This window comes from Rhea pennata, chromosome 5, assembly GCF_028389875.1.
Source record: "Rhea pennata isolate bPtePen1 chromosome 5, bPtePen1.pri, whole genome shotgun sequence".
NCBI lineage: Eukaryota > Metazoa > Chordata > Aves > Rheiformes > Rheidae > Rhea > Rhea pennata.
The window spans coordinates 35401302-35428796 of record NC_084667.1 but is presented as its reverse complement, the minus strand read 5'-3'; the positions used below and the strand labels follow the sequence as shown (position 1 = coordinate 35428796).

The following is a 27495-nucleotide window of genomic DNA, read 5'->3' as shown; positions in this document are numbered from 1 at the left end:
CTTAAAAATAGACTCTTACTTAAAATGAGATCTTCCATTTCTTCATCATCACTCTCTGGCTGTGGTCCATCATCATCCTCAGCACTTCCAGGATCATCCTCTTCATCGACCCATTGGCCTGGAAGCAACCCAGCTGCATTGTAAGAATTACAAAGGGGGCCAACTATGTGAGTAATGAAGGATTCTTGCAGTTTTGCAAGTTGTGGAGAAGAACGATCCATGAAGGGACTTATAGGCAATCCAAGACTTGCTTCTTCATCCCCCTGCAACAGGGAAAAAATAAAATACAGAACCTCCCACAATATTAACTTTAAAATTTAATTTAGAAATTAAATTAAATTTAAATTAATTTAATTTAGAAGACCACATTAATATCACATAGATTATATCTTTTTAACAGAGGCAATAATAGTATAGATGAAACAAATGAAGATGCAAATAAGACAATTTTGTAAGAGACACTTTATGTGTCAGTCTTGCTCAGCTCATAGTTCTTTCTTCAGCTTTGCTGTAAGATACCCTTATGCACTGAGATCTAGTTTTACTGGGGCTGCTACTCCTCTGCCTTTACAGGATAGCTTCAGGGTAAGCGGAGATTTTACTTCAGTTGTCAAGTCAATGAACCAAGTGTGAAAGTAATCAGCTAGAATAAGGCATGGTGGTAAATAGCTTCTCCCAAAAGCATGGGGTAGAAGGAAAGGAATCTTAATCTTAAGGAATCTTAACATCTAGAATAAATTAATTATTTTTATTTTATAAACTGGAGAACAGTAATTTGGACAGTAGCTAATACACATTTCTGAGCTATAAATACTTCTCCTGACACTTCTGTGGGACCTATACTGTTTTATGAACAAGCTTTGCCTAAAGGAACCACTTAGAATACTAAGAGCTTGCACTTCAGATTATTTCTCCTGTTTAAATCTCCCAAGCATTTTTGTAGTTTGCCTGTGTTTGCTAAGTTTAAAAACATTTTTCAGTCCCTCGTTGCCTCAAGCAGTTAGCTCCTCAGAAATTTGATCAAACACACAAAAATAAGCCAGATAGTAAAAATGTTCTGGAATATATTACAGATATTGTAGATGTAAAGAAGGACAACAATTCTTCAGATTTTTTTTTTTTTTTTTTTTTTTTGCATTAATGATGACGGAGAGGATTATTTATCAAAGTTCTACTGTAAAATCTTTTTTACATTTGAATGTATTTTTAAAATTTATTTTTGAAAATTTGATATACCCTTTGCACTAAGAGTTAGTTAAGTATATGTTCCCAGTCTTGTGGTTTCCATATACATTCTTTGACCTAGAAAGATTCTAGTGAATCTATCTTCCCAAAGTAGGAGTTGTTTTTCTTTACCAGTATTATCTCAAGCAGGGAAGAAAAAAAATAAACTAATATCTGAAAAATGAACAACCTTGGTAGTGAGATTTTTTTTCAAACTTCTAACACAGCTAACAGGGAGTAAAGGACTGTTAGCATGATACCTGTAAAAAAATAACTTGTCAGTATTCAGTAAAAGAAGACAGAAATGCTTTACCTGAAGATAAAACAGAAGGAATAAAACTGAAATATTTAGTTACACATTTGGTCATGGAAAGAATTGATCATCTGCCTTTCAATAAGAAAAACAAGAGCAAACTACACTTCATACCTACCTGCTCATAAAATTCATTGACAATGCCTTCTGTCCATTTCAGATGCAGCGCTCTAACTTTTGCTGGACCATTAATATCTGCCAGTTTGATGCATATTTGACAGACCAGTAGGCGATCATTTTCATTGCTCCATTCTATACCATGACTGTTGATATCATTGGCCTGGTTTGAGCACATATATTTAAAAAAAATTATTAAAGCTATTCATCAAAGTTTTTTTTTCAGGCTTTGCACAACAGACATTGCATTATTTTTTCATATAATTTGCTGCTTTATATAATTCAAAAAGCCATTTTCTATCTTTCAGAGTATGGCAATGTGATATATTATCAAGGTCAGATAATCTCATTGCAATTTTTAAAGATCTAAGGAAACTGACATTTATAGAAAAGGAAATGAGCAACTTTCCCCTCTATACAGAAGTATATACTACAGTTTCCTGTGCATAAATACTGCACTAGCTTATGAACAAAAAGGTACATCTCATTTGAATCTTTAAATACTACTTCTCAGTTACAATGGTTTTCATACTTATTGCCAAGTTTTAAAGGTTAGAATACCCTGCATTTGTACATTTTTTAAATATTTAGGCCAAAATTCTGTTATGATGTAATGCCGTAGTGGCTGGTCTGGCTCAGCTGCTGCTTCAGAAGAAAGTCTCCTGTATATCCTGCGTCGTATCTGCCAGCCCCATGAGATTATTTATGTTTCGGCAACTGAATTCAACTGATAAAAGTAGGACCACAAATATTTTTGAAGACTTTTTCAAAAAATTAACTATGTTAAAATAAAAGGCACTGAGAATCAGGATCAAAATCTATGCTAGTACTTTAGAATACATTAAGTAGTTTAATTACCTTGCACAAATAAAATACTCTACTTGTGGGTTTTGGGGGGGATCAGTTAATGTAAATTCAAATAACGTAAAACTTCAAATGCAAGTTACAACAACCACTGAGTAGCAATACTAATGTCAATATATTATGACCAACTCCGTGCAGAAGCTAAAATATAACAAACCTTGGCATTAAATTCAGCAAGAAAATCAAAATGCTTCTTGAGATCTGTGGCAAGGATTGCTTCAATCACTAGAAAACGGAATCGCTTGAATTCTACATGATTAAGATTTGATAAAAAGTTGTATTCTGGTCGTGATAAGAAAAGATTCCAGGCAGAAGCAGCATGATGATTTTCTAAGACTGATCTGTCATTGTAGAGAACAGCCTACAAAAGGAAAGAATCATAAATGTCAGAGTTAAGCTTTAAAACTGTAATTAAATATTCCGAAGCATAACAGCTAGTCAGTAATATGACTTTTATTTATTTATTTTAATGAAACTACACCAGCAATGATGTTTCGTCTTCTCATTTTAAGGGCTACAATGAACCAAAAATGACCAAAAATGGTACATAAGAGAAGGAAATAGTCTTAAAAAAGAAAAAAGTAGCAAGTGTTTTTTTTCTTAAACGTAATTTCTTGTAAAATATCCATACATTAGCCATTTAGATAGTCCTAGAGCCAGCTCTCCATAAAATAATCATTTAACAGCATTGATTTACATTATTGTTTTCAATTTTGTAAACTGAAAATTATTTCTACAACCAATACACACAAAACACTTCAGAATTTATCAGGACAAAAAGTGTTATACAAGTAAATACAAATTACTTTCCCCATGTCTTAAATTGGGCAAATGTTCCCTAAGCAAGCAACAGCAGGGATATCAGAAGAAATCTGATTTTAGATAGAGACAATTTTCTGGTTAACAGAATTTCTTACCTGAGGTGCATTTGTAGCCACTAGAAAAGCATTTGTACGACCAGGGTGATCATAATCATGCATGGCAGCTGCTACGTATAAAGCCATCAATTCCAAGGCAGGAATGCTTGATGTCAGGCACCCATAGCTGTCATCAGCAATAGAGCAGCTTTTTGAAGAAACATAGCTGACTCGAACTGGGGAAATACTACTAGCTTCATCTAAGAAAATTGGAAGTAAAAAAAAAGATATATAAAACATTTCTTTCATTTATATTTTAAACATATTTAAAATGACTCAGCTAGATACTATTGCCAACATAATCTTAATATAGTTACCATTGTAGTGGTGAAGCTACTCATTTTCAAAGACATTCTTTTAAAAAAGTCATACTATTGCTTATACTTAAACCAGCAATTTAGAAGAAAAGTTGATAATGCTAAAAAGTAATAAATTCACCATGACCACCCAGGTTTTCAAAAAGGGTAGATGCACTGCAAAAATATAACAAGCTCTGGTTGTTTCATGATGTAACACAAGGAGGGCAGAAAATTTCCTACAGAACATCCTGGAGTCTTTAAATCGTGTCACTAAGCTGGAAAGCAGTACACTCCTTTTATAAAACCAATTATTTACCTATATATATATATATATGTATATAAAATATACCTCAGTTACCTTTTTATGAGACAAGATCTCACATTACAATGCTAAGAGATAGCTATCATTCACATAGCAAATAAAGCAGATTTTCAGAAAAGTTGGGAGCATAATCAGAAAGTTTTTAATTCACCACAGCCAAAACTCACTCTTCTTGCCATGTAATTTTAGAAGATGGTAATTAGATGCTTATGAAAACAGTATCAAAATATTAGAGATCTCTGTATTTACACACTATACATAGCTTTAGGGCACTAGTGTTGTCTCAGTATCAACAGCTGCAATTTGGTAAATCTTACGGTAGAAGCTATACTTTTCCATACAGAACAAATTACAAGTGACCAAAAAGGAATGTGGCTATACCAATTGCATCATCTGTGATAACACTCTGATACTTATGTGCTCAAATCATATACAGGAAACACTGTGTGTACGGGAAAGTAATTATTAGAAATGCTTCATACTGCAAGATATGTTCAGGAGGTAATTTAGTATTTTTGCAAATGTTTCTTTTACTTCGCCTTTATAAATGTATGTTTCATTTAGCATGAGCTCTCTTCTATAAACAGTATGTTTGAGGGGATAAAATGTTGAAAATCACAATAATAAATCTTTCCCCAAAAGGAGTTTAATTCTAAGGGCAAAATGTTATTAAACCAGCTAATGCAAAGACTGCTATCAAAACCAAGCTTACAACTGTTAGATCAAAAGATACTACAGATTTTTTTCAACAACAAAAAGGCTACTAAATATTTGTTCATTTAACAGGAGTTTGGCAACAGTAAGGTGGAAACTTCTACATAAGAAACATGTCAGTACAGAATAAAAACTATTTATGGAAGGAGCTTACAGTCTTTCAATTAGTACTTATAACAAAGAGTACATCATCTCTTGTATGTTCTGGAAGTGCTTTTGTGGTAGAAGGTAAAAGCACAGAGAACTGCAACATCCACATCCACTTTTAGAGTGGATAGGAAGAGATCCCCCAATCCAAAAAGCAGCATCTTAAAAAAAAAAAACAACACTCCTCGATTTGGAGCCAATCTCCTTAAATCTCAACAATACTGAAACTATAATTTTGTGATCATTATCCTATAAGTCTGCTTTTCATACATAAGTAGTAAAAACAAATTTAAGATAAATAAAAACTTTAAATATACAGTCTAGAGCTTATGTACAAAAATTACACACAAAAATCTATTACAACATGAAAAGAACATTTTTAAAATTGAAATATGAGATGTAAATAAAGCAGTGCTACACCATAACACAAGTCATATCCATCTGCTGAATATGTATCTAAAATTATTAAAAGTTTCAGATTCTGGTCCGAACTCAGCAATTTGCTGACAACACATCTAAAGAATTGTCCTCTAGGACAAAATATCAAATTTGTTTTGTCAATATTTCATGCATAGAGAGCAAAACAATAAGGAAAACTGCTATTTGAATAGATTTCTTCAATATTTTCTAAATACTATGTGTTTTGACAACCATTAACATCAGTCATTAACTGCAATCATTTAAGAACACTAAAATATAATTTTGATACTTTTTTCCAATAATCTTAAAAAGAACTCACAGTATACTGAATATAACTTTCTCTCCCTTGGAACTTAGCCTATTTTTTAGCAGCATAATAATTGTATGAATGCACACTACACAGTAAATAAGAATATTGCTGATATTTCCTCTTTTAAAACTGTTTAAATGGTTTTACTTTCCACCTCTAATAATTTTTCATATATTGACATCAAGTTACTGCTATTGTCACTTTTTAAAAAAAAGTCATATATTTAGTGTGCTTATATCAGCATGCAAAAAACACAGTGCTGTTGATTAGGTGATTTTGAAAATATAAAGTATCAAAACTACTACAACTGATAAAAACTTTGCAACCCTGGACTAGACAGAAAGGGTGAGATGTCTAGCACCAACAAGAAAAAGATTCAGTAATCCAGAAAGGAAGTCAGACTTAAGGTCTGACAAGTGATCTTGTGACTCTAGTGACACTGAAACCAGGATCACCAATATAAATTCTAACAGCTAAAAGGGTAAGTTATAAATTCTGGTTGTTTCATTTGAAAGTTACTCTTCTCAAGGATCAAAGAGCAATCTGATACATCTCCTTCTCAACTAACTGCCTTTTTTTTCCCCCATAATACCTTACTCACCTAAGAGGGGTTGACACAACTGCTAATATCTTACAAAAAGCTCTTGGTGAAGTAGAAAGATCAAATGGAATGATTGTACTGGTAGAGGTAACTGGCTGAAATCACACCAACATGTTCAACCATAGTTCAACTGTAGTTTCAGGCTGTGTGATCGTTCTCCTACTCTCTGGCATAAAATCCACTGTAAAATCCCTTGCACCTATACTACACTGGAAATGTCTCTACAGTGGGCCAATAGTTCCCAATAAAAACTTGTTTGGGCAGACTCCTGTGAGAAGATTCCCTGAAAAGAAAACCAAGGTAGGGAGGAAGGACAGGGAAGAGAAACGCTCACAGTAGAGTGGAGAAGCAAGCTGGTCTCAAGTCTGATATCCAGGTATTTTGTTTTTACCATTCTGTGTATCTGACTGCAAAGTAGAGGGCAAATAAAAAAAGAAAAGAAAAAGAAAAGAAAAAAGAGAAAAAAGACAGACACAAGAAATGGAATAGGGAGCAGAAAGTAGACCATAGTGCTTGGCCTTCCTTCAGGACTGCTGCTCAAAGAATACTTGCTAATTGGAGGAGATAGAGTTGAATGACATTATTCAATATGCATGGCATCTAAAAATAACTGAGAAAGGTGGAAAAGGTGCTACTTTTGGCCACTGTAAAAAGATTTTAGAATTGAAGAGATTCCTTCTAACATGCAGAGATGAAAAATGTTCAAGAATCAGAGAATTATCCACCAATATTTAGAGCAATGTAGGATATTCACATGTATTGAGCAGAAGAGGCTCAAAGAGCCTTAAAGAAACTTTTATGTCATTTGATACTTGAGCTATGCAACAAGGATGACATAACATTAAGACACTGAGGCTTTATGCTGTATTCCAAAACCACATCCTAGGTATGCTTGACCTGTCAAAGCACAGATTAAAAGTTCTACCTACTATAAGAGGAGAGACTTGAGCAACAAATTTAGTAGCTTCCAGAATGACTTAATTTATGGGCCATGACACCAAAGGCAGGGGTGGCATGCAGAAGTTGTCAACCAATAGATAATCACACACAATTTCCTCACTCAAGAAGTGTACAAAGATATTATTACCCACTTCAGCAGTTCCCGAAGTGACTGCTGATCATCATCATAAACTGAGGCAAACTTTTCTGCCATCTAGAATGATCAGGACTCTCCCACAGCAGAACAGTCCTAGTCACAGTAAGAGTTGCATAATAAGGGCCAGAACAGCTTATCTCTTCTGTAAAGTGTTACTGAACTTTAGTTGTTGGGGAACAAGAACCATCCAAAATTGATATCTGTAGAATAAGAAGATAAAAGCAGTAAGTGAGATCACAGATTAAGATGATTCTGCCACATACTAATTCCAACACTAACATGACATATTGCATGTCCCTGTAAGAGTACTGTATCCATACTTATTGCCCTCATCTGAGAGGAGAAGGAAGAAGAGATTTGCTTTGGTACTTGAAACCATACAGTGCCTCAGAAGCCACAAAAAGCAAGAACTCCTCTTTTTGCAGTTACAGATCACATGTGCCGAAAATGTCTGGTTCAGAGAAATGTTTCAGTAAGCAGAGGAGGCAATCTAGTGGAATAAGGCAACGTTGTTTGGCCATCCAGTCTTGTCTCTTGATATCTGATTGCAGCAGCTGTCATTAAGGTAAGAAAGCAACCATAATAATCTAAGCTTTTAATTACTGAAATGTACTGGTACGTATGCGTTCCATAGGAGTGAAGGCAGAGAAGGAGGGAGACCAGCAAAAAGATATGTCTCGGAGTCCAAACTATAGACTTTAGAAAATCCACAGAAATACCAATGGTTACTTATTACCTTTATTGTCTCTGTCACTTCTGCTTTGCCTTCCCCTTACTGTCATGTTGCTAAAGTCCTCCAGCTGTTATGCAGACTTGGAATTTCATTCCCTTCTTAAAACGACAGCACCAAAAAGAACACGTTAGCTTCACTCTAACCTCAACAAGACCGAGAAAGGATGAATCGGTGTCTTCCTTAGTATGCCTATAATCTGCTACTTCTTGAAATTGCAGACCTATAGACAAAGCTCAGTGGACAATACTGCAAAAGGAACCGACTCCATTAGTTGAAAATATTTTCAAGATAAGGAGAGAGACAATATTGTTATTCTCTTTTCTCTGGGTAAAACCACCACTTTTAAAAAAATGCAATAGTATGCATTTCATCGCTGCTTAATAAAAAGGGGCTCTTTTGCCTTGCTAAATTCAAGGAGGATTAAAAATCATACTAACTTTGACACTGGAAAAGCTTCAAAGCAATAAGACTATAATTTTTTATTTTTAATTTTACTTTTGAGAGCGCGAAGAAGAAAAAAGGGATTTTTATCATTTTTAATTCCACCAGTAAGTCTCCAGCACCATCCCTCTTAATTCTCATAAGAAGAAAATGCAACAGCCTATAACCAGTGAATGTCAATAAACTTGGAGAAAAAAAGAGAAAGGCAGTAGGAGAGGTGAAAAGAAATTAGGAAGAAAAATATTACGGAAGAAATAACATATATGGTATGATACACTACACAGTTCCCAAACTACTTCAAAAAAATTACAGCTTTCTAAAAGCCCCATGACTTGCATCTTGTCTTTCTTTCTGTATAGATGAAACAATGTCAGAGTTCAAGAGTGCTGAATTTCACCCACTGTTTTTTTAAATTATTTTAGCATAAAAGTTTATATTTAGTTTATATTTAGAAGTGTATTTTACATATAACATATACATATATATACATACATATATACAAATATGTATGTAAAAACTACGAAGAATTAATTCCATAAAGTCACAGACAACACAAAAGTAAATTGAAACAGAAGTAAAATCATTCAAGTTTTGAATTTAAATAGTCTTTTATTTCTTTTTTAGGGATTATATTTTTCAGTTGTAATTGGTAGAGTAATTGCATCAATACCTGAATGTCTATATGTAATTTCTAATATAGGATTCTCAGATACTCATTTTTACACTAAAACCATTAAGTCAAACTTGAGTTAAGTGAAATACTTTACTTTGGGTGATTTAATTCCTTAATTAAATTAAGAAATATTAGTCTAATGTATTTCAAATGCTGAAAACATGCTGACTTTACTAGTATACAAAGGCTTCACTCAGCAAATAAAACTTAAGTGAAACAATATCCCTGGCTAATAAACCATGCACTACCACAATTATTCATCTAATAATTATTTTAAAATCAACTGATACTTATGAATGGTGTGTGCTAATACTGTCTTATCTCTCACTGTCTTATTTTAAAATATTAAAAATATTTGAATGATACAAATAATGGGAGGTTTTTTTCCTGAGTAATTTTCAATCCATTCATTTTACCTAGTGTAGTTTCATTAAAATATTCTTACAAGAAAAAGAATAACCTATGTGGATACATACCCACATTACTTTCTATTATATGCTTATTATGAATTTGCTGAAATCCAGGAATAGGCCGTGTTGTTAGATACCATACTGCATGAAGAACATCTGTAGCATGTATACGATTGTGATCTGAAAATAATCAAAATACATGAGTTACTTTCTTTACACTCTTTTGCTCCAGATTTTGTATTTAAATTCCTTAATCAATTCTATAGTAAACTTTTATATTTTTTTTCCTTAAAAAAATACTTATACTTGCAATATTTTTCAAATTTGGCCCAAACATAATACTTCAGATTTGCCTTTTGCCTCTTATGACATTTTATTTGAGATTATATAACTCTTATCCTTTCTTTTTTCATATTTGTTTTGTAAAACTTGCTAAGAAAATTGTTAAGTATTTCCACAAGGAAATGTCATCTAACACACATGCATATTAATTGTATATGTATCTTTTAAAACAAGAAAGTTAATGTTAAAATGTAGTAAATCATAAAATATCAAAACTATGGTCTATGTTTGACTTATATTAATGGTGTAGAGAAACAGGACCAGAAAAATGAAGCAAAAGACAGACAGAAACAATAGAACTAACATATCAGTTTGACTTTGTGGTTTATACTGTACTTCACATGAAGTTAACTTTATTCATCTAAAAATCATGCTTCTTGCTCTAATTTATTTAACATGTAATTATCTGGTTTTGAGTGCTCTGTTTCTGTAGAAATACCAGAGCAACAAATAGTATAGAAAAATCAGTAAAATGATTAGTAAGTTATTTCCAAATTAGTAAGAATTCCAAGTTAATTGAACTTGTCCATATATAATCCAAAAGAGTTAAAATAAAAACAGTTAAAACTATATTTCTAACAGGATCTAATGGAATAATATTGTAAGCATTTTTCCTTAGAAACAAAATAAACTTTTGTGAGACATAAGCATGCATACAGAAATTGAAAGTCCATATGAAACAATAAAAATTGAGTGTGAAAAGATGCATATGTTTGTGCCATACAAGAATGACCAACCTCATTAGGACTTCACATATTAAAAATTAATTGGAATGAGAATAAGGCTGGGAAGACCAAAGCATCCCAGCAGAGACAGTAAGTTTAATCATTTGTCAAGTATGCATAGGAAAATTCTTTACTTTTATGAAGTCTTCTCTTGTGCTGAAAAACTCATTAATAGAGTGGTTAAGTTAAAACTAGTTTGCTTTATTGGTCAGCATATTTGAATATGGGTGGATTGGCATAGAATGCTTTCATGAATAAATTCCACACAAATCTGCCCAAACTTTTTTCTTTTTTTGTTTGTTTTCAATGTAAGCCAACTGTTCATATATATTGAGTTTTCAGTATGTGTAGAATCCAACCTTCAAAATCTTGTGTGTTGCTAGTGGGTGAAAAAATTCTGATATTTGGACAAATTAAGCAGTTATCCATACCAGAAGCAGGAAGAAAATGATATGTGCATGAGGGAGGCAGGCAGGCAGTGAGGGGATTATTCATTTTCTGTTTGTTGTCTTGTTATTGAGCTCCAAAAAAGTAAAATGGTAATGTGTTGAAAATATGAAATCAACTACTACAGGTTTACCCCAAGGAGAATTCTGAGTCTATAAGACACTAGCCAGGATGCTGGTCTTGATTTGCACAGAATGGGAATTTCATGTCTCTTCTGAAAAAGCTTTGAATGGGAATTTTTACAAGTGAGAGATATTTACTTACAGATAAGTGGGGTGTGAAAGAAAGTTTATCCATCTATGAAACAGTTAGAAAAAAAAGAATTTAATTGACTAGTAGTAAATATATTTTGAAAGACAGAAGTAATATACGAAAGATCTTACTGATTTGGAACAATCCAAATTCAACTACAGAACAGTCAATAAAGACAGCAGAAAAGTGCTGCTCTTGGGGACATCAAACAAATGAATACAAACTGGATAATAACTGACCAAGAAATAGTATGCCGCAGAAAGGATTAGGGAGATGGATCACAGACAGACTATAAAACTAGGTATGCTATTAAAAGATGTCAAGCGTGCAAACCTGAAAGTAATTATTCTGGCATTTGTGAATACGGTAAAGCCAGAGAAGAAATGGAAAAATGCTAAGTATAAAACACAACTACTTATGAAGAAAAATTAAAAGAAATGATTCATTTAGAAAGAAGGACTTTGCAGAAACATCAAGAAAACTTCAAAATAGAAGAAAATTCATTAAAAAGTTTGGACAACTGTTCTGTCTATCCATCACAGAAGATGGAAAGAAAAAAAAAATCTAAAAGGGCAAATATTCTGTAAGGGAAACTTGGATTGAATATAATGGAAAAAATGAATTTAAATTGGGAGTAGAGGTTATAACACTGAATGCTTTCAAGAAACAAGTTTGATAAATATCAAACATCTGCTAGGCATACTTCATCATATCTGAGAGTCAGGAATGATTTAAGTGATCTTTTTTAAGTCAGTGATGGTGAGCTGCTAACACTGCGAGTGATCTGGCACCTATAGGACCCTGGCTTGGCACAAACATCTGAGTTGTCTTTTTTTTCTCTTCTCTTTTTTTTTTCCCTAATAAATCTGTCTGCCCTAAACAGAAAGATGAATTATTACTGCCAAAATTCTTATTTTCCTATTATTTTATCAGAGACCTAATCCAAAATTCTGTTAAATCAACAAATATTCTCCCATTGACTTCAGTAGGCTTGACTTAATTTGTTAATGTATAGGTTCAACATAATCTTACAGAATTTGAATGAATAGTTAAGTTTTTGTGTCCATCAATTTTTCTGTAGTACATCAAATCTTTTCAAAATCCTGAAAAATATATGAATTTAAAATATATTTAAGCTCAAATATCATCTACATCCATATTAAACATTAAACTAAAACACATACTAAAAGACATATACTAGTATAAAAGAAAAAATATTTAATTGGACGTTACTTACAGGGAATATCTCGGTAGCCATTTTCAAGTGCACAGAAGTAATTCATGAATTCTTGAGTTGGGATTTTGAAAATTTCAAACAAACCAGTATCTTGAAACAAGGTATAAGTTACCTAAATACATATTAAAATGAACTTTAGTCTGGAAAGTCACAACATCTAAGCCTACTCTCCTTTTCAACTTTAAAAATATTTCTGTTTTTAAAATTTTGCTTGCTAATATAGCTGGAAATTACTGAAATTTCATTAAAGATTACTTGAAAGCTAATATCATACACATATAAGGTTAAATTTTTGGTGTTAAAAACATCATTATTTTTTATTATTCTCTCAAATACAGAATAATAAAGTTTTTATTTCTCTACTGATAAAAGTAACGAGTTGTACATAGGTTTTAATAATATTCTCCAAAACTTTTTCTTAATATGTTAGAGAATTCATGCTTTGTTCCATTATTGATCTAAAAAGAAATCTAAATTCTTATTTATATTATTCAAAATTCAGATTACCCTACCACAGAAACTAAAGAAAAATGAATTTTCTGTCTATTTTTCAGATGTCGATAAAGAAATACAATATTTTATTCACTATTACTTATCTTAACCTTTAATAAAGCTAATTGGCAAATCATTTTCAAAATGTATGCAGACCATACATGTGCAGATACTGAGCAAACATATTTTGGTTTGCAAGTGAACTTAGTGACTGCAAAAAGACCTTAAATAAAAAATCTCCCAAAAACTAAACAAAAAAGATTGCAAAAATTAAGAAAGCCCTTCAAAACAAGACATCGTTTCTCATTTTGTCATCTTTTTCTCACACTTGAGAGAAAGAATATGTTCTGAAGTACAGGAAGTCTCAAAGGTTCACAAGAACAAAACGAAGGGACATTCTTCCTTCCACCTGTCCTGGTCATTCCCTTTACACAATTTGAGAGCCAGAAATAAAAATGTTCCCTTCTGAGTGCATACAGTGGATAATGGTGAAATATACTTTTTCTTCAGCTTTTAACTGAGATATGTATCAGATGCCTTAAGTATAATAGATAAAAGGACAGGGGGAGGAAGAGGAGAACATTAGGAAGAACTGTGCTGGTAGAGATAAGTAGAAACCTGCACATTTAGGCTCTTACAGGTTTGCACTATTCCCTAGATTGCACACCTACTAAATGCAAGCTAATATAGGTCATAGAGCACTAGTACACAACTGCAGAAACACCTCTCAAAAATGGATTGTGGCATCCTGAACTGCACTAACAGTCAGCAACAGAGGTGACAAAAGACCTGGAATGAACAGACAAGATTTACTTAGGAATCAAAGAACTGTGACAAAATATTGTCAGCTTATGGGCAAACAAGACTAACTGAACATTTAAAACAATACCCAGAATATCTTGTATTATGAGTGGGCAGTGGGTGGGAACCAGTGTCCAATGACAAAAATGATGACAAAAATGAAATTACCTGCATTTCTTTTTCTTCTCTTCATGACAGGCACAGGTCTACATTTTGCCCTGCACTTGAGTGTTTCTATTTTCTTTCTTTCTCTTTTATTTTTTTTTTTTTTTTGAGTGCAACTGTTTTTTGCTCTCATCTCCCTTGAACTGGCAGCAATGTGTTCTAATTCTGGACACAAAACTAAATTTCTAGCAAGAAAAATATTTTGTCATGAGACCAGAATCTAATCTAATTCATACTATAGACCTATGATTGTTAGATCCAGTGCAAGGAAAGAGGTAGAAACTTCCCGAGAGCATTGATGGGTGGGAGATGCTGGAGGACAGCAGACAGGATCACCAAAGAGAGCTTTGTAGTAAGTCAGAAAGAGATAAAAGGAATACTACATGCAGAAAGCAGCATGGGGGAAAAAATTGTTTGTAAAATCAAGAGGCTGCCTAAAAGATCACTTCTCTTCCCTCACAGGTGTAGCTCTGGAAGGAATATTTTACTGAAATATATGATGAACAAGGTAGCAATTCTAAAAGCAGGAGACAATTTTTCATAGGAAATGGAACATTATTACAAAACCTATTCCAGTAAGAATGAGTCTAATCCACTTGACAGGGAGAATAAAATGCAGAGGATTTAGTGCAAGTTGTTTATAAACAAGATATTTTTCATGGTTTACAATGAGATGGAATACACGAGGAATGGTATTTCTACTTTTCAAGCTAACATTAATATAGACTTGACTGCCAAACTTCTGTAGAGTTTAAATAAAGTATATAAGCATGACACCTTTGTACAGCCTCCCTCATACAACAGAAGATATCAACAAACCTGGCTAAGGATCCTTCCAGACTGGTCTCCCAATTTTTGCACAAGGTCAAAAATTTGGAAATTCCAATTGCTCATCTTCTCCATTAGTGAATCATGTTCTATTAACATCATTTCTAATGAAGGATCCCACTCCATCTGTATGAGAGTAAGACACTTTAACATCTCTAAAGTAAGTGTAAAAACTAATCTCTGAATTACATTGACCAAAAAAACTACGAAAATGACAAAATATTATTGAATTTACTGTATGCTGCTGTAATTGTGGCTATAAGAAATTCCTAAATCAATGATACAAATAGCACAGTTAGAAGTTGAACTTTTCACACTCTTGGGCAGCAGATTCCAGGCTTTCTGCAGATGGTGCCAGATTTTCACTCTTTCCCTTTTTAAAACAAAGTTAATAGAGCAAAGCAAAATTTTGTGCAGGCTAACAAAACTTATTTACTGTGCTCTGACAGTTCATTAGTTGAAATAGCTTTAAAAAAAAGTGATACCTAAACCCAAAATGTTCGTATAGCTTATTACACAATTTGTCTTCCCTTACTTTCAACATAGTGCATCGTATGAACATTCAGTTGACAGTCTCACTGAATCTGCCACATTTTTTGGTAAACTTCCAAGAGAAAATACTAGCCAATTGGTGTTTGAGCATACTTAAACACATTAAATGTGCACAAATTAATTTTACTTAACAAAAATTTAATACAAATTGCTGTCTTTTCACTTGCTGGTGAAATTTATGCAAGGTAGAAGTAGACAATTACTAAATGAAATTTTGAATTCTAACAATGCACCATTTTCCTTCAGACATTACAATTCTTCACAATGCAGGGACCTCTTTACAGTATATTAGAAATGATAAAGAAATACTGTATTGATTACAATTACTGCCGATACTTTTGCAATTACATGCTTACAAGTTTACTGTTTGGCGTTTGTTGAATCTTTTCCTTCCTTTCCTCTTGTTTCTTCTTTGTACAGTGGAAAGATTCTTTTGAAATATGGATGTTTCCAATTTCACCTTAAAGCAAATATGTCTATAAACACTATCAAAAATTTGTAAATTACTGCAATACAACAAATCTTAAACTAAATACAACAGATTAACAGTTTGTTTCAAAACCATTTTACTTAAGAATTTAACAACGGAAGTTCATAGAAGAAAAATCTGTCAGACAAAAACCTATTTAAGGTTTTAGGAAAGCTAAAAATATCACTAGTACTTATTTTTTCAGTATTTAGTTTAACAGAGGTGGTAGAGAACTTGTGTGACATATGGAGTATGGGACTATAAAGCCATGAGTGGGAGACTATTATAAAATTCTAATTCTGAAACAGGCAATATTTCATATCATTTCACTTATTCTAAATAGCAAACTGTAAGATTTTATATATTTATTTATACATACATAAATTATTTGAAAATATTTTAAAAATCACGTAGAAATAAAAAAAATATAATTGGTTATTAAGAAAATTTAGTAAACATTTGCATATTTTGAAATCCTACCTGGTTTTCTGCTTTTGTATTCTGCAGATTCTGATTCTGGTGTTGGAACAGGCTTGAGTACCTGACATCCACAGCTTACAGAATATGTGAGAAATAGTTAAAACATTCAGTAATTTTCTTCTTTTGCTACCACTGTGGTGAACTGAAAAATATCTGCAAATTGCTTTCTTTTCTTTAAATTAAGTTTAAGGTTCTTACGCAAAGTGACCTTGATATTTTCTCATGAACTATGCACATATGGGTTTACTCTGTGCTTATAAAACAATCATCCATCACCTCCCCCAGACTCACTGTCACGAATTAATACAGTAGAAGTAATTAGTAAGTTTTTAAATAGAAAGAATTAAATTCCTAAGCAGGAAGTCTTCCTCCTCTACGGTCTAGAAAATATTGCTACCCCACAATGACTGCTGCATTTCATATCAAGGTTGAACTATTTCAAAGTAATGGCATACATAAAGCATTCTGTCCCTGGATAAAACAGTTAGATTAGGAGGAGATGACATCCCTTATTTTCAATACTATTAGATACAGGTGTTACTATGTATTTTCATTTGAAACATATGAAGTTACTAAAATTATACCCGAAGCTTTACAGTACCTGTTACACATAAAACCTGCAGGTGTTTTAACTTCCTGCTGAAAATCTGGAGAATTAAATGTGTGTCCCAAAGGCTTATGCACATTAATGCTTGGTTTTGTAAGAAAATCAGCAGTATCAGGAAATTCTACAGGAGACCAACTGACAAGGGACCCACTGGAGACAGATCCATGAGCAGATGAACCCACAGGATTCAGGCCAGGAGAAACACCTTCCAAAACAAAAATTACATCTGGTTCAGATTACATTAAGACCTTTATATTTTAATAGGTCAATGTGCAATTTTTCAAAATATTGTATGTATCTCATGCTGTCAAACATATTAAGTAGCAAGACCGATTCTAAATTTTGAAATCTACAAATATGAAGCACAGTACAGGCCACACATCTGAGTGGCAGACTATGTAATATGTTATAACATCTGTCTTTCAAAGGTGTATGTGGAGGGTGTTGTGTTTTTTTTTTTTTTTAATAAAAAAACAAAACTTTGGCATCATAACCAGTTAAGTTGAAACTTCCCACATTCTTTGTTTGATTCAGGATTTCAATTATTTCCAGAAAATTTCATAAAAAAATAATTCAGCATTGATAACTAACTTAAAAATATTTTAGCTTATTGCTTTGCAATTGAAGAAAAATATGCTTGAGGCATTAAAAAAATTAAAAAGTTGTAATTTTTGAATTGTATTTTTGTATTTACAATATATAATATATACAATATTGTTGTATTTTTGAAGCAACAGATTAAAGTGGGCAGGTCCTGGCCTTTTTGACAGTCATGTGCCTTTTTGTTATTATTGTGATAATTTGCCTAAATTATGCTAAAATGGATAGGCAGAACTGTCAGAAAAAGGTCAGTTTGCCCATTTTCACTCTATATAGGAGAACAGATCAATGATAACCTCTGAAAACTAGTATACATATTATATCAGCACTTTTATTATAATCTCTACTATCTTTAAACATCAACAATGTAAGAATAAAATTTACTCTCACTCCTTCTCCTAAAATGTTATTAAATACTTATCTCAGGTTTCTATCAGAAATTTTAGGTGCATCTAAATTACACCATTCCAATGCAAAAAAACAGCAGTACTAAGAAGGTCATACGTTATGGTAAGTGCAATTTTAATTAAGTATCAGCCACTGAATATAACATTTTGCAGATACACAGGATGAGGAAGATAGTTAAGATTTGTACAAAGTCGACAGTGTTAATTATAATTTTGATTTAAAATAATCAAATCCTTTTAAAATATGTGCTACATGTTGATGTTATATTAGTGTCACATTTATATAAAAAGAAATAATTCTAATACATGACATATTGTCAGTAGTTTGAATTAAATCTTCATATGTTTCAGTCTTGACATCCTGCCACTAAACTATACAAATTACAACATCTTACCTACTCGTCTGGGACCTATATGATGAGTCAATGTCATAGAAGATGATCTTTGTTTTGGTACAGCCAGCAGGTTTGCACTAAAAGATCCATTTGAATTAGATCCTTGGCTAAAAATAAAACAATAAAATATTTTTCTTCACTGTCTTTATTTCATTTTTGTCAAATAAAATGCTTGTAAAATAGCTAGATTGTTCTTATATAGTTCCACCACTATTCAAGAAAAACAGAGCACTACAATGAAGTCAAGTTCAAGATGAGCTAGACAATATGTGAATTATATTGAATAGAAAGCAACAGACCCTATGCAGTTCTAAAAAGATGTAATAAATGTCTTCATATTACTTGCCATAGTTTCCACTTTCTAAAATAGCTTTTACTTTTCCCGAATGTTGCCTAGAAAGCATACAGTATCTTTCTGAGTAATCTGAGTAATTGTTTATTTACTAGCTAGACCTTTTCACAGAGCATTAAACGATTTCTTGTTAATGTTTTTAAAGGAATGTTATGGAAAGACAGATTTTAAAGATAATGAAAGTAATTAAAATTTGCTGAATTGTGTGTTTTGCTGAAGTTTTGTTTTTCAACTGCTAAGTATTACACAGCACTATATGAATTTATTCTTTAGTGATAATATTAAATACTCTAGTTATGTTTTAACAGAAGAGACTATTTTCTAACAAGTTTGAGAACACTTAAAAGCTTGTTATGGTATTTCCAATTTAACCAACCTTTCATAGCTATAGCTTTATTTTCAAATAATTCTTTCATGTTTAATCAACCATTTTATTTATTATCTCAAAACTCAAATAATTTTTGACATTAATGAAGTTATAATATACTTCAGTAGCCACAGTGTAGCTACCTCAATTGTTAAGTTATGCCATCTGCTGTTGCAGGCATGAAATTGCATTCCAAAATTTCATTTCTTTTTGTAAACACAAATGTGATATGTAACCAAAAATAACTGTGCAGATGTACTTGAAAGGGAAATACTAAAATGAAATAATTACTTTTACATGAAGTATGGGGAAAAAACTGTATTTATCCACATAGATTTCACCTTTTTAAAATCAGATTTCAAACACGGGCTATCAAACCAATAAATACTTGACCTACCATCATCTGCTTAAATATACAAATATAAAAAACGCTAGCTAAATTCAAATGTGTGAGCTAAAGAATAAAGACGGACGTATTATTTGGAAGTCTGACATTCACACGTTAAGCAACTTTGATGAACTAAATCTTTCTACTTGCATTTTCTTTAGCTATCCTAACTTGGATGTACTCATTTAAAACACAGAAAAATTCTACACTGGCATTAAGTGAGGCCAGTTCACCTCAAACTGATGCTTGAATGACAAACCAAACCAGGAGTTTGCAGGTAATTAAAGACAAGCTCTTTAGCATTGCATCTAAAACCTGTCCAGATAGACAGAAAATCTTCTGGAACATTAAACCAGTTTTTGTAGCAATATTTATTTATTATACCACTAGGTAATGTCCTATCTTCCTCTACTCAGCTAGGATTCAGTTGAAAAGAAGTCATTTATGTAAATAAATAAAATTAAATAAAAAAGATCTTTGACAAGCTTTCCTACCAGGGAACAGTTTTCTGTTCTGAGAATGGAGGTTCCACTCTCCGTTTTTACGATCTGTGTGTTCCTCCCTGCTTCTCCTCTGACACTTGTTCGGTCCCTCAGCAAGCAGGCTCATCTCCCCACTGCAGGAAAAACTATGCATTTTCTTTTGCTGAATTACATTCTGACAAGTTAAGGGGCTGACTCACAAACCAAAGCCAATGGCACAAAAGGGCCAGGTATGCATTCTAGAGTAAAGGACTACCACTTTTGGCAGCAGGAACAGGTATGCCATTTTGACTATCTCACTCAGCCATATTTGTAATGCAAGTGAATGATCATAGGGAATTTTGAGATGATCAGAGTATATTATAGGTAAAAGGAAACTTGAAAAGAATGATCACTGGAAGATGCCAGGGGACTGGGACAGTATAAGATTTGGCAAGAACCCTGAAGGGAAGAAGGTAAACCGCAAGAAAGGACCCAATATTCTAGGTCTGTAAGGGTTGAGGTCTTAGTCTCCTGAGAGGGGAGCTGAGGGAGTTAACAGGACTGGTGCAATGCTGAGACTGAGGAGGGGACATCCTGGGGGGTGACCAGGTATGAGGGCTAGTCACCAGGGTTGAGGGATAATTTAACAATAATTGACTAAGAATGAGAGTGTTTTCTGCACTGCTGCTTTTAATCAAGTATGTTTGAGCAGGGTCTTTGGTCTGTAGACCCTCCTTCTCTCATAAACCTATAAAGTGTCTGCACCAGAAGTGAAAAACCTCAAACTGAAGTCCCACAGTTTGCAAGTTTAAGGTCTGTTCTCTCGTAATTTCCACTGGATGTAACAGTGGAGACTCAAACACTGAATAACCATATCAGCACAAAAATACAACCTTTAAACTACAGTAATAATTGGCTAATAAGAATTTGTGATACACATTCAGCCTGATTTCATGAGAACAACAGAATCCTGCTGCTGACATGACAGTGACAGCTACAGAAAGTTATCTATAACAATTTATTTACAATTTAATAGCTTAAATTATATTTTATACCTAAGCCACAATTGAGTTTTATTATGTAAAAACTTGAATAGTCTATTTTATTCAAAGGAAAAAGTGTCCCTGATAACTAAAAAATGATTTGAAATAGTTAAAGCAAAATGATTTGCTTTAAAATTAAATAAAATCTTGATAAATTAATTCGTGGACACTTGTTGCACATAAACTTTCATCTGCTCCTAGTACTTATCAAATATCAGTGTAACTCATATTTTCTTTAAAAAAATGTAAAAAATTGTGATGTTTTAGGAGCTATCAGATATGGAGAAAAGAAAAACACACAAAATTTTACTGATTTAAACTACAACAAAATTTCAAACGTTATCTTTTTTACTTTTCTTACAAGACATTATGCAAAAACATACAAATTTAAATAAAGTGTGTGAATTTTCAATCTGAAAGACAACACTGAACACAACAAAAAAAGGTATGTTAATTTTAATCCTAACTCAAGATATAATCTTAATTACGGAAATAAAAGTTTTGTTTACATCGCACTGACTGACAAGAAGAGAGGAGATAACTTTCTTAATCTACCTTATTACTTACTTGATAACTGTACTAGTAAGTGTTGCAACACACAGTAGTTAGCTAGCAAATGGAAAAGAATATATAATCTTCTTTAATTAGAAAAAATTATTGGATATGTGGAAGCTTAGAAGTGATATATATTTAAACAAAAAGAAGGAAGAGGAAGTCAATAATGGTTTAGAGGCTACACGATTGCAAAACAAACTAGCTTATGTTGGATATTTTTCTCATTTCCCATTAAAACTGATAGGCAAGCACTACTTATTATGATGGAGCATGACATTCAACCTCAGAATGACCTGACTTCTAGTTCAGATCAAGCACAGCTACAGAAGTATAGTATATTATTAACCTGAAGTGTTTTCTAATTTATGCTGGCAGAATTCAACAACAAGATTTAGCATTATGTACTTCCCCTGCCAAGTTCCAACATCATAGGCATGAACATTTTAGAAAGACTACACTTATTATTCTACCATTAAAAACTAGTTAGGTAGTTACCTTGATGTGTTATATTCCTGATGAGATCTCTTGTTGTTACTCCGTTCCCATCTAGACGATGGCGTTTCTATAGCTGGAATGCCAGAAACTCCTGAAGCTCTTCTCAGCTGTGGTGTTGGCATGCTACTCCTGCTATGTAGTCCCTGTTGAGTGGTTTAATTATGGTTAAAATTTACATAACTGAAAACAGATACTGAAATTTTATTTATTGGTTCTGAAGATAGGCTATGAATCTATTAACCGCTTACAATGAAACATAAAGGATGGTATCTTAGGTTGACTCTTATAATTTAAGAAAATTTAAAAGATGTATTTAAAAATATTTTGCTTATTAGGATAATTATCCAGTTGCACATCTTTTTTTCTTTCCCATATTTAAAATACGTAAATTTGAAATCCATATTGTCCCACTATTATTTTTCATAGCTTTTAAAATTGGAGATCTTTTAGATATGGTCAGTCACTATAGGCTTATGGATCATTTTTCTACCCCTCTCAGTCATATGACTCCAATCACGTCTCCAGCATCCAGGATAGCCTGAGATTTTGATAACTTGGATACTAAATAATGACAGCAAGTATAGTGGAACTTGTGGGCAAGTCAGCTGCGATTTTTCAGGGCTCGCTTTCTGCTTCTCCTTGTCATCCCACAGCACCTAGGGTGGGGTTCCCAGAGCTCCTCACCACTTCCAAACTGGGAAGCTTTGCAAGTTAGACACGTTGCAGTCCAGATACAAGGAATCATATTGGACATGAACGTGAAGCCTTCCACAATGCAGGGCAATGGAACTCAAATGATTCTGTGTGAACAGAAACACATGGTACTTCTTACCCAGCTCTACCAGAAAGGGAACCAGGAGACTGTATTCTGCCAAATTATATGAAACAGCTTCAATAATGCTGCACTAATGAAGCAAAAAAAAAAAAAAAAAAAAAAAAAATCTTCAGACAGAAGGCAATGAAGATGTCGACTAAGCCAAGTACTCTCAAAGAGTAATTTGTTACACAGGAATTAAGTAATTAAAATCAAAGATCTGAAATCAGTCAAGTACAAAGTGGTATGCAGGAAGCAGCTTAGTAGGTACCAAAGGCAAGCCGTACCCATAAATTATCTGACAGAGATTATTTGGATTGACGACTTGAGACAACTTCCAGGGAAAGAGAGGAAACAGAGAGCTATAAATGTAAAGTTAGGCTCCAACTCCTTCAGTCCAAGCATTTAGGAAAAAAAAAATGCTGGATGACTATGCTTCCTGCTGAACTGATTTCTGCAAATATCCATGTGAGATTCATCCTCTGTATCACTTCCACAGATTAATCTGTGGATACTGATCTTTTTCACCAGAAACATTTGTCTTGACAATGATGGACAACAGACATTTCACCAATTGAATCCTGCTCATGGGGCAGTCTTATCTTCCCCCAAAATAGAGAGCCAACAAGTTGACCACTTTTGTCCAACCAGCCAACTGTTTGGAAATGGAAGCAACTACAGTGCGGCAACTTCCCAGCTAGGCTTCTTGCATGCTTGAAAACAGGAAAAGACTCCCCTGCCTTGGGTAGTTAACAGGTTCCCTGGGGCTGCAAAGGGAACAGCACCTAGGAGAAGCTTCTGTCTCCCCCAGCAGACAGAAGCAAAGCCAGTGCCTGCCAGTCCCTGTGACTGTGTGCACCAGTTACCTATTTGTCTGGGTACCTGTTTTTGTAATGGCTGAGAGCAAGCAGATGGTGCCTGAACTAATAAGTTTCCTTGAGTGCTAGGAAAGGTACAGAGCACAGATAGCTGCAAAAGCCAGCTTCGAGCTGTCAACACCACACTACCCTAGACTTATAAGCACGGATGCATTGCAGCTGAGTTTGTAGATATTTTTGCATTGCATTCCATAATGTGTCTTGCTTACAGTTACTTACTCCAGAAAACAGGGAGCGGTGACAGTAGATATACACATTGGTCCCACAATGTTATGTGCTGCATAGGCAGAAGACATTATTTTTACTTTTAAATATATAACTTGTTTACAATAGTAAAAAAAACAAATGAAAAAGCCACACCAACAATAACTGCTAGACCAAGACTGTAGGAATATCAAGAGCCCTGTTCCTGTCAAACCATGAATATATAACGCTTTGATTTTACACTACTTTCTTTTTTTGCTTGTTTATTGTAATCCTGTGCTTATTTTGAGGAATTTTCTGTTTATTTTTAGAGTGTAGACCAGTGCCCTTCACCTGTCTCTCCTTCAAACATTTCAATTTGTAATTTTGGTACCTACATACTCTTCATTCAGTGTTTTTTCACAGCTTTTTTCTTTTGATCTTAACAGCAGTTCAGTATTCAGTAGAGAAACTACTATCCATACAAAGAACATTCTCTCCAGAAGAATTTTCTTTGACAAATTGCTCAGAAATGGCAACACACTTGTAAATTACAATTATAGTTGTTTGACCTTGAGTAATTTTCGTTCTCCTTTTTCGGCAGGGTCCTCTATTTCAGGACAGGGGAAGAAACCAGGAAATGGTGTAAACGGATTAGCCTTTGGTTTGCATGTGCCTGAGAAAGCACCCATCAAACTATTAATGCTTCGAAGGGAAGAAATCACTTGTGGTGGAAGGGAGGGGTCAGTCAGGAGGTCTGTTAGCATGGTCCGAGCCTCATTTAGCACTGAAAGATCAACTCCATTTCCATTGCCAGTATTCTAGAACAGATAGAAATATTACAAACAATCAAAATTTTTAAACATTTTACTTAGATATGTTTTAAATGAGCATCTTATCCATCACCAAAAAATACAATGCAGTTGATTTTTCTTCTGAAGAAAAAGTACAGGTATATACATACTCACATACTATATAGAACAAAATTTTATGTTCTGAGAATTTTTATAAATAATCTCATCAAAACTAGACCCCCAAATTCTATGTATTTTCAAAACTGAGTCTATAAACAAAATTACCACATTTTTTTACATCAAATATCTTTTTAGTAATGATTATAAGGGTTTTTTTTTTTTTTTTTTTTTTTTTTAAACACACATTAGATGAGTCACTTAGATGAGGGAAGAAAAAAAAGAACAGGGCTAACTAATTTCTGCAAAGTATTTCTTATGCAATAAAAATATATTCCAGAATTCAACACTAGCTATCAGTTTATTCTTGTCCTTCTAAAATAAAGATCTAGGGTCAATTTTTCTTATCTCAATTTTTATTACTTTGTCTTAGAATTAAGCTCAGTGTTCTATCTCCTCCAATAAAATCAACAGAAATTTGAGTGCCAAACTGTTACAAACCCCTTATAAAGGTACAATTTCCACAGCAGTTTAAACCTAAGTTACAGTTGATTCAGTTTCACTGTCTTTATTATCCTTGATTCTGTGCAAATAGATCCTAAAAATTCTGTCAAAAAGTGATCAGATTTTATTTGGCACAACTTCCTGAACAGAAACAGCATTGGCTGATTAGACACCAGTACTGACACAGGAAAGAGAGGGACAAACAAGCAGTCAGAAAAAAAGTGAGATCCTGGTAGCCCTGAGTTTTGCAACTCAGGGAAATCATTCACTGACATTATGCTAAGGGATATTTCAGTCAGCACTCCCTTCTTAGCTGGATTGGAGACCGTTCTCATGTATACTAAGAAAGTACATTCCTGTCAATTTGGTCAGAATTGCTGAATTTCAAGTCTCTGCTACACAGAATTAGAGTGTACTTATGACAACCCAGGTAACCAAGAATTCTCAACAGAAAAAAAAAAAGAAATTTGACAGTTCACAGTGAACTCTCTACTTTGATTACATTTTATTAGAGAATTCATAATAGACTGACCTGGTAATAGGGTTTGTACCATTGCTTCAAATCCCAGTCCCAAAGAATCATCTGTAAAAAATGAAGAGTAATACAGTAGTAGGTTAGTGCTGTTAACACTGAAAAAAACAACAGTGGAATAAATCTTAATCAGGTGATGTAATATAAAATACTTCTCCCTTCATCTTTTGACAGGATGAAGCTTATGTCATTGTCTCAGTTATCACTACCACAGCAAAATCCCTCAAAAGTGCTGAATCTGCATGGAACAGAGATCGCTTGATGACAAAATAATTATACGGCCTTACTCTAATATTTCTGGATCATTGATAAATCATCTAATGTACACTAAATTAGCTGGTGGCAGTGCTTTTCTACTTCTATTCATCCACACTTATAAAAGCAAACCTATCTTAATCTCCAGTATCTTCTATAAAAAGAGCTAAATTGTCAAAAAAACTAGCATTTAGTTAACAGATTCATAACAAAAGAAAAAACAATACAAAATTGTTCTCCATAACTATAAAACATGCCTCAAAATTACTAAGAGATGCTTAATAGTATGTCCTGAAGGTAAATGCACACGGGCTATATCAGGCTTGATAAATCTCATACCAGAACTTCCTACCTGAATTACAGAAGTGTAGAGCAAAAAACTTCATAGAATAGGTGCATCTCAGAATATTAAAGTGGATTTACAGGTAAAAATTTACAGCTAATGCGATAAACACGCAATAAAGTCACAACAGAAAAGCACATAAGTGACAGAATATATCTTGCATTAGCTAATTTTTTAATCCATTTTAAGAACAGCTTAAAAACTAGTATTCTATTTTAATTTAGTCTCAGAATAATGAAACCTAATCACAGAAATCCACTACAACCATTGTTTTAGGAAAATGCCATGCATTAGGACAGAATTCAAACTTTAAAAACAATTTTATGTTTTAGAATCTTAAAAATTTGATATTTTGATTAATCTTACAAGGTTTGTTTTCATAACATTGAAGACAGTTTGTGGATTAAAAAAGGATAAGAAAAGGGAAAAATAATGTTCTCACAAGAATTTCTGGGTTTTCAAAATATCGTTAAAAAAATTGTGAATTTTGCAAATGTTTCTACATATTACTGAAATATAAAGCTCTGTAGGATTGAACCTACAATTTTTATTTATGTTCCCTTATTACCTGAATGCTAGAATCATTATATAGTATCTTTTAGTATCTTTGGGCAAGGATGAATGAATACACTGGAACAAGAACCCTACAAGAGCTGATGCAATTATCCTGTTCTGTAGTGAAACGCATCTTAAGAAAACGTTGCTAAGGAAACAAAACATGTACGGTCAAGCAATCAGGCTCTCTCTTCTTCATAACATTTTGAAGCTACTGACCAGTCTCCATCAAATTTGGGAGACAAACAGAACTCAAAGAATATCCCTTTCCTGTACAATTTGTGGAAGTGAGTGACTGCGACAAGAGAAGGAACCAAACTCATTTTTCCTCTGAGGGAAAAACTAACCAGAGCTCAATATTTACTTGTTTCATTTAGCTTACAAACTAATCAATCACACTCTGACCATAAGCCATTTCTGTCTTAGCTAAGAGTTATAAAATATTGAAGGAAAGAA

At 33.2% G+C, this 27495-nt stretch overlaps 1 protein-coding gene across 1 annotated transcript in view; it reads right to left on the bottom strand.

The window, feature by feature from the left end:
* PDE3B (phosphodiesterase 3B) overlaps positions 1 to 27495 on the bottom strand; it is an 89827-nt gene that overhangs the window by 1419 nt on the left and 60913 nt on the right. The window contains exons 2-15 of the mRNA XM_062577793.1: positions 25887 to 25937; positions 24512 to 24760; positions 22065 to 22207; positions 18401 to 18507; positions 16993 to 17203; positions 16392 to 16465; positions 15799 to 15902; positions 14882 to 15016; positions 12605 to 12716; positions 9668 to 9781; positions 3436 to 3635; positions 2676 to 2879; positions 1656 to 1817; positions 20 to 263 (exon numbers count right to left, since the gene is read on the bottom strand). Of these exons, the coding sequence (XP_062433777.1) occupies positions 20 to 263; positions 1656 to 1817; positions 2676 to 2879; positions 3436 to 3635; positions 9668 to 9781; positions 12605 to 12716; positions 14882 to 15016; positions 15799 to 15902; positions 16392 to 16465; positions 16993 to 17203; positions 18401 to 18507; positions 22065 to 22207; positions 24512 to 24760; positions 25887 to 25937 (2110 nt within the window). The remainder of the gene's footprint in view (positions 1 to 19; positions 264 to 1655; positions 1818 to 2675; positions 2880 to 3435; positions 3636 to 9667; positions 9782 to 12604; positions 12717 to 14881; positions 15017 to 15798; positions 15903 to 16391; positions 16466 to 16992; positions 17204 to 18400; positions 18508 to 22064; positions 22208 to 24511; positions 24761 to 25886; positions 25938 to 27495) is intronic.